Raw genomic sequence first — 8747 nt, 5'->3', positions numbered from 1 at the left:
AGAATGGCTAAGATCAAAAACTCAGATGACAGCAGATGTTGGCAAGGATGTGGAGAAAGAGGAAAATTCCTCCTTTGCTGGTAGGACTGCAATCTGGTACAACCACTCTGGAAATCAATTTGGCAGTTCCTCAGAAAATTGGACATAGTACTACTGGAAGATGCTCCAACATGTAATAAGGACACATGCTCCACTATGTTCATAGAAACCTTATTAATAATAGTCAGAAGCTGGAAAGAACCCAGACATCCTTCAACAGAGGAATGGATAAAAAAAATGTGGTACATTTCCACAGTGGAGTACTACTCAGCTCTTAAAAACAATGAATTTATGAAATTCTTAGACAAATGGATGGATCTGGAGGATATCATCTTGAGGGAGGTAACCTAATCACAAAAGAACACACATGATACGCATTCACTGGTAAGTGGATATTAGCCCAGAAGCTCAGAATCCTTCTTAGAAGGGGGAACAAAATACCCATGGAAGGAGTTACAGAGACAAAGTTTGGAGCAGAGACTGAAGGAATGACCATCCAAAGACTGCCTCACTTGGGGATCCATCCCATAAACAACCATCAAATCCAGACACTATGGAAGATGCCAACAAGAGCATGCTGACAGGGGCCTGATATAGCTGTCTCCTGAGGGCCTCTGCCAATTCCTGGAAAATACAGAAATGGATGCTCACAATCATCCATTGGACAGAGCACAAGATTCCCAATGAAGGAGCTAGAGAAAGTAACCAAGGAGCTGAAGGGGTCTTCATGAAGCCCCATAGGAGGAACATCAATATGAACTAACCAGTACCCCCAGACCTCCTTGGAACTAAACCACCAATCAAAGAAAACACGGTGGAACTTGTGGCTCTAGCTGTATATGTAGCAGAGGTTGGCCTAGTTGGTCATCAATGGGAGGAGAGGCCCTAGGTCCTGTGAAGGTTCTATGCCCCAATAAAGGGGAATGCCAGGACTGGGAGTGGGAGTTGGTGGGTTGGGGGAACAGGGGGAGTTGGGAGGGGATAGGGGATTTTTGGAGGGGAAACTAGGAAAGGGGATAACATTAGAAATGTTAATAAAGAAAATATCTAATAAAAAAAAAGGCAACACCCTCAAGTCAGCAGTAGGGATAGATTTTAACATTGTTTCTTTTCATATTAAAACTTGTAAACAATTTTCTCCCTTTTGTTCATTGGATTGATCCCCTCCTTCACTGTGCCTGGTATTTTTGGTTTTCTATAATCTTACTTGACCATGATTGATCAGGCCTAGCCCCAAACCATGGAGTTTTTCTTTATATTTTTGTCTAATATATTCACAGTTTGGAGGCTTATATGTAACACTACAGTTCATTCAGGCTGATTTTTTGGATGCAGATGAGATTAGGTGTCTAATTTTATTTTTCTCCATGTGTATGTCCTTTCTCCCAGCATTGTTTTTGAAGAGACCACTTCTTCCCCATCAAATGGTTTTAATTACAACGGTTTTATATCATGAGAAAATATGGTCTGATGCTGTTGTAATTAAACCACATAGTACTTTAAAGAAAGAGCCCAGGAATGAATGTAGGCATTCACAGCAAACAGATTTCCAACACGGGGCCAAGATGTTTGGAATGAGGATGGTACCCAGGACTTGGCTGTCATCAATCAAAACAAAAGCAATCCTGTAAGTCTGTCTTGTCTGGGTGGAGAGACTTCTCACATTTCAGAGAAGTGTAGTGAGCAAACAGGTCCCACCCATGAGGAGAACAGGCACTGGTGGATGAAGGTGTCCAGTTACAGTGTTTTCATGAGACATGTCTACGTCTCCCATCCATTTTCAGATTACAGACAGGCAAGATGTCTTGCCTAATTTTAAAAATCATTTAAAAAGTGTTTACTTGTATGTGTATGCACACCATGTATGTGCACAAGCCTTGGAGGTGAGAAGAGGCATTGGACTTAACAGATGGTTGTGGTCTGCCATGTGGGAGCTGGGAATGTGTTCATTTTTATAAAGTGACATAATTATGTATTTGACCAAAAGTATAAGATAGGAGAACAGGTAGATTTAGTTTCATTTCCACATGAAGAATGTTAAGCATTCGTTTAGGCCTCACTCATAGGTGCTTGTTGGTCACACCTTCATTGGCAACATTTCAAGGTCGGGATGTGGAAGGGATCCCACCTACTGCTTAATCCTGTCCTGTTTGAAGACAGTGTTTGTAGTTGGAGTGGTATGAACAAGAATTGCCCCCCAAAACTGGTGTGTGAATGTTTGGCCATAGGGTATGACACTATTGGGATGTGACCTTGTTGAAAGAAGTATGTCACTGTGGAGATGGGCTTTGTGGTCTCCTATGCTCGTTAGGCCTAGTGTGGCAGTCTCCTTTTCCTGCCTGAGGATCATGATGGAGAATACTCAGCTACTCCTGTACCATGTCTGCCTGCATGTCACCATATTTTCCACCATGATGATAATGGACTAAACCTCTGAAAAGTATAAGCGATCCTCAATGAAATGTTTTCCTCTAAAAGCGTTGCCATGGTCCTAGTGTCTCTTCACAGTCATGGAAACCCTGACTAAGACACTAGTGAATGAAGATGCAGTTCTGTAGAACTTTCCCTCAGAGTGGCAGATGTTTCCACATGGAACAGGCTGTTTCTAGTGTTTGAGCCTTGGTGCAGGACCAGGCACAGCCCTTGTGGGCTTCTGTGGTGCACTTCAGGTTCTGAGCACCATCCTTAGATTATCAGGTCACCTCAGAGCCCATGTGTGACAAAGTTCAATAGGAATGCAAGGAGTTGAACCCAAGCCTGGGAATGGTAGGAGACAAGGTACAAAAAGAATACTCAAAATACATTTTTGTTTCAGGATCATGTAACATGGGTTTACAAACTAAATAACGTTCATGAATTCCAACCTTATTATTCATTCATGATATTGTGATACAAAATGTATCATTGAGAGGTGGGGATCACTTCTCCAAAGGGGAGGACGGTGAGGAGGCTAGTTAGAACAAAGCTTCTTGTGATTTATTTGAGGTAAAAAGTTTGTAAGTGTACATGAGATACACCTCTTTAAACATTGAGTAGCACAGGTTACAGTCAGACAACGTTTGCTTCTGGGCCAGAAGATTGATAAGCATGGAGTCTAAATTTTATACCCCCTCGGTCCCACAATCAATGAAATACGAGGACAAGCAATGACATCAGATATGAGCATGGGGCATTTGTATTCTTCTATGTTTTTTTCTGGAGAAGTGAGTCTGATAGTGTCCCACTGTGTCTCTGTTTGGTTTTTCTGTTTCTTGTGTATGTGTGTGTGGTGTGCACATATGAATGCATGCATGTTTGTATCTTTGTTAATGTATGTGTATGTGGATAGAGGCCTTTACCATCTGAGATATCTTTCTAGTCCCCACATGCTTCAATTCCTTAACCTTCAGATTTCATGAATCTATCTGTATATATATTTAAATGGACAGATGCTTGTTTGAATAATAATCTATCATTTTTTAAGGCAGGGTCTTACTTTGTAGCCCAGGGTGGCCTTGAACTTCCTATGTAGACCAGGCTACTCTCAAATTTATAGAAGTCTTCTTGCCCTTGCCTCAACAATGCTGGGTTTATGGGTATGAGCAGTTATGCAGGTTACTCTGTCCTTCAACAGTATATTTTGGTAATTTATATTTAAAAATCATTATTGACAGAATTAAATTTAACTGTCACATTTGTAAATGTTTCTGAATTATTTTCTACCTTTCTGTCTTTAATTTTTTGCATATCAGTTATACTTCTTTTAAAATCTCCTGTATATGTTCATGAATTTTTGAAATGCTCCTTTTTTAAAAAAATCACTTAGGGCAACTTAAAAATGGCACTGTAGCACCACTTTGTGTGTAATACAGACACATAAGAGAATACCCATCCAATTCCTCCAGCATTAGAGAAAACATCACCACCAGGAAGCACTAATAATGAATTGTGTGCCTTCACATTCTCCATGTCGATTTGATTCTGTCAGATTGACTCCCTCAGAAAACATATTTGTTTCTGTAAAACTTGATGATGATCTAAGAGAGGGAAATGTCCAAACATTATGAATGTTTAAGATCACAAAATATGGTCACATCTCTTATGAGAAGATAGCTAATTTTCATTTATTTTCAATGTTAGGTTTGACATGTTTGACTTGAGATTCATAGTATCCAACACAAATGTCACTTTTGAGAAACAAACTATAATACAGACCCCCTGGGGTGCCATGACCCAGGATGCAGCCTTCTCATTAAACAGGAAACTCTTGCGAGTCCTCCCAATAACTGCCACACTTGGGAAGCTGAGGCAGAAAAGCAAGTTCATGGTCATTCTTGACTACGTAGTGAGTTTGAAGCTACTGGGAAACTTCAGATCCTGTCTTTAAAATGAGAACCAAGAGCCAGGAGAGACGGGCGAGAGCATCAGCTGCTCTCTCAGAGGACTGCTGATTGATTTGCAGCGCTTACACAGCGCCTCGCAACCATCCGTAACTTCATCTCCAGGAACTGCGACCCTCTTCTGATCTCCATGGACCCAAGGCACAAAACGGCACATGCACACACATGGAGGCAAAACAACCATACACATAAAATAAAAATAAATGAAGGAAAAGAGAATCAAACCAAGAACAGCAGCAAAAGGGCAATCCTGGCAGTACATAGGACGAGGCGACATTTCCCATGAACTGACTTGAGTGAATTTTTAATTAGAAAGGAACTTAAGAATTTCACTGAAAACAGAAGGACAGATTACAACTACAAATACATACACACAAAGGCAAAGCCCAGAGCCAGGAGACAATGATCTGTGGGGAAAAAAAATCACATTGCTGAGCCTGTTGGGAGACAGTGAGATTGGCAGTGAGAATGGCTGTTCCTGAAGTGTGCAGAACCCACAAGGCACATCTGAAAATCGTGGTGACGAGGCTTAGCACTGACATAGGACACTCCCTCTTCTGGGTTGGCAAAGACCTCCAGTGGAAATCCAACAGGTGTATGGTATTCACAACGAAAGAGAGGCAGAGACACAGGATGTGGTTATGGAGAGCAAGTCTGTTCCACAAGGGGACTTCCCAGTCACTCAGTACACACAGTGCTCCTGAGAGTTCTGCCATAGCTCCAGAGCCTGGGAAGAGGGCATCAATCAGCCCCAGCTGGCTGGCCATCTCCTTGTGTATAAATCCAAGCTCTACAAACAGAGAGGAGAAGGAGAGTGAATGACTATCTAGGCCACCAGGTAACATTAGACTGGGTATCTAGAAAGCAGGTCAGTTGAATACCAATCAACAAACAGGTTTGTGACCTGAATATAGATCAGAGGTCTCTGATGACAGATTTTTTTTGCTTGCCTTTTGCTATCAAGAATCTATCTAGTTATAAATTTTTCACCTGATTGCAGTCATTCAATTTTGTTATTTTTAGAATATTCTGAGATACATTATTTATTTTTTCAAATGTTTCAATATGGGTATTTCTATACAGGGAAGTGCACACAGTTCTGTTTGCCCATGGAGGCCAGAAGAGGGTATAGAGTCCATTGGAGATAAAATGTCACTGCAGGGCCTGGTGTGGCTTCTGGCATGTTCTAAAACTGGTTTCAACAGCAATATCAAGTGTTATAAGAGGGAAAGGTATGTGTGGGTCAAACAGTTGGCTCCAAAAACAACCATCAGTGTCACACACTGTAGTCTTCAATGTCTCAGTACTTCCTCCCACAGTAAAGTTTCTGTAGAGCAAACTTCATATCTTTGTTCCTCAGACAATAGACAACTGGATTCAGAGATGGTGTGACTACAGAGTAGAAAATAGATGCCAGNNGACCCAGGGTCGGGGAGTACTGAGAGGCAGGCCTCAGGTACACAAAGCTTCCAGTTCCATAAAACAAGATGACTGTGGTGAGGTGAGAGGAGCAGGTAGAAAAGGCTTTCCANCTGCCTTCTACTGAGGGGATGCGAAGAACTGTGGCCACAATGCCAATATAGGAGACCACTGTGAGGGCGAAGGAGCTCATGACAATGCAACTGCTGACAGCAAAGCCCACCTCCTCAGTGAGATGGTAGTCAGTGCAGGACAGTCTCATGACTGGAGGCATGTCACAGAAGAAGTGATCAACAACATTGGGTCCACAGTAGGGGAGGGAGAACGTGTTAAATGTATGAAAGGCTGCGTAGATGGCCCCACCCACCCAGGCAGTAACCACCAATGCAGAACAATATTTCTGGCTCATGATGGTTCCATAGATCAGTGGTCTGAGGATGGCCAGGCATCGGTCATAAGCCATGGCTGTGAGCAGAAAGCATTCAGAAGAAGAGAATGTGAGAAATATGTAGAGCTGTGCTGCACACTCTTGATAGGAGATGACCCCTGAGCCTGTGAGGGATATCACCACTGCCTTGGGGATGGTGGCTGAGGTGTAGCAAATGTCCAGGAAAGACAGATTCTTCAGGAAGAAGTACATGGGAGAGTGGAGCCGACTGTCTCTTGTCACAGCCGTGATGATGGAGAAGTTCCCCAGGATGCCAAAAGTGTAAAAGAGCAAGAAAAATGGGATGAGCACCAATCTCAGCTGTGGGACATCTGAGAAGCCCCTGAGGATGAAGTGAGTCACTCTTGTGTGATTGGACATGTCTGCTCAGATTGTGTTCAGATGCAGTGCCGCACACAGCTGAGGGAGGGGACAGAAATAACAGGCAGGCTCAGGACATTTGTGTACAGGTCCATGTTGACTACAGAGGTGTGGCTTCTATCAGAAAACTAAGTCGATGAAGCAGCCTATGTAAATGGCATTGGGGTGAATTAACTAAGAGGAAGAGGATTGGATTAGGCAAGAGCAGATGGGATGAAAGTGAAGAGAGGGAGGGAGAGAGAGGGAAGAACAAGAGGTAGAAAGGAAAAGAGGAGCGGAGGAGAGAGAGGGTTGAGGAGCAGGAAGGGGAAGAGGAGACATCAGTCAATGTTCTCTTCCTCTTAAGTTTTGCATGGTTTCAGTGAGAAGCAGTCTCATGTATGTATGTACTTTAAAATTTTTTACATTTATATGTGTATGTATGTAGTTCAGTCTCTCTCTGTGTATTAATATTCATATCTGTGTATATTTATATCTACATAAATATATATCTACATATGTGTCTCTATCTCTCTGTCTATGTCTATGTAGACCTTAGGTTTCAAAATAGAGTTAAGCCAGAGAAGAGCTCTAATCCTGGCACCAAGTATCTTTGTGCCTTTTGTTTAGGGTATTTCTAGGTCCTGAAGGAGGTTGAGTTGACTGAGCTCAAGCAGAGTAGAGGTGTGTTCCTCTCATGGGTGGGCTCCATTTGGAGCTGTCTATGATAGCCTTGTCTGAGTTCTTCCTTACCATCTTGTCTCCTGCAGTGCCCTGACCCCTGCTCTTCAAACACAAAGGCTATGCTCTCATTCTGTTGCCACCTCAGCCTTCCACATCAACCTTCCACCTCAGCTTTCCAAGTAAAGACACACTGCTTTCTCGTTCATGCCCCCAAGCATCTCCACAAAGACTGAATGTTGATCCAATCTTGAGGCAATCTCTGTACATCCCACCACCAGCTACTCAGTGACCCCCAGCCCTCACAGAACCATGTCTATCATTGATGTGAAACTTGCCTCTTCAGCAGAATCCTCTGAGGACCTGACAGTTTCTAAAAGCAGGTGGTGTGTTTTACCATCTTAATACATTTGTTTGATCTTCCCTTTGTCAATTTGGTTTTTTGGAGGGAAACTTCACCCTATAGCAGCAGAGTCAGTCCCAGTCCTACTTGGTCTGTGAGACTTACAGTAGGCTGTGTCCTTCCTCTGTTACCATGAGCCAGAGAAAGCAACTCATGATCCTGCAAACTCAGGTGGCTAACCACTGACATCTGTGAGTACATTTGAGAAGATGGCTTAAGATAAAGTCTTACTGAGTTAGTTAATAGTTAACTGGCCTTGAGTTCACCCTCTGGTCATGAAGGCATTAATTTTGCAATGCCCTTGCCTCTGTTTCAGAAGGTTCTGGTCTGACAGTCTTGTACCATCAGGCCACTGTCAATATTCTGAGCAAGTGGAAGACACTTGGACAACTTTAGAAACAGAGCATTAGAGCAGCTGGCATTGCATCTAACCAAGCCTGCTAAGCAACAAGCATGTGCCATGTCCTGTGCCTAGCTGATGGTATATGCTGTGACACAGTGGAGAAATTATACTCAGAGAAGTTGTGATAGAAAAAATGCTCGCCCTTTTTTGTATTTTTTTCCTCTAAATTAGTAGACCTTCAACTTTCCTAAAAGAAACAGAAGTTGATTGACACACAGAGCACACATCTTACAATTAGGCTCAGAAGAGATATTTTTGGTTTGTTTTACTTTCACTCATCTCTCACCTGGTGGAATGATGCTNACTTTCTGTGTCCAGAGGCCATCAAGTGGTGAGATGGACAGTAGGACCATCTGTCAGGCAGTAAGGCAGCTGCCCTGGCAAGGACTTGCTTGAGGTGTGGATGGATGAAGTTGTCTCATTCCCTTTGCATGTCTTAAATGTTGTGAAATGATTCCCCTGCCAGTCCATCTGGGAAAGGAGAGAGTGTGCTGTCTAGGGAGCTGGCTCTGGGAATTTGTTTGGTTCCTGCCAGGTCCCATGGACTAAGACTCCTCAGGGTCCCTGTGGGTTATCTTGGAGAACTAAAACAGAATGTTTTATGAGGCCACATGAAAATAATAGTTGGTACACTAA

General features: G+C 42.8%; 1 protein-coding gene and 1 long non-coding RNA gene across 2 annotated transcripts in view; both read right to left on the bottom strand.

Annotated features, from left to right (window-relative positions):
- Positions 1-4776: 4776 nt before the first annotated feature.
- LOC110305460 overlaps positions 4777-8747 on the bottom strand; it is an 18382-nt gene continuing 14411 nt past the window's right edge. Inside the window, exons 2-3 of the long non-coding RNA XR_002379160.1 lie at positions 8398-8582; positions 4777-5208 (exon numbers count right to left, since the gene is read on the bottom strand). This is a non-coding gene — a long non-coding RNA (uncharacterized LOC110305460). The remainder of the gene's footprint in view (positions 5209-8397; positions 8583-8747) is intronic.
- Positions 5660-6721, bottom strand: LOC110305446 (olfactory receptor 1019-like). The gene has a single exon (XM_021177435.1). The coding sequence runs from the start codon at positions 6643-6645 to the stop codon at positions 5719-5721; it is 927 nt and encodes a 308-aa protein (XP_021033094.1). The 5' UTR covers positions 6646-6721; the 3' UTR covers positions 5660-5718.

The sequence above is a fragment of the Mus caroli genome, chromosome 11, assembly GCF_900094665.2.
Source record: "Mus caroli chromosome 11, CAROLI_EIJ_v1.1, whole genome shotgun sequence".
Classification (NCBI taxonomy): Eukaryota; Metazoa; Chordata; class Mammalia; order Rodentia; family Muridae; genus Mus; species Mus caroli.
The sequence above is the reverse complement of the archived record's forward strand: the minus strand, read 5'-3'. Positions and strand labels throughout refer to the sequence as shown.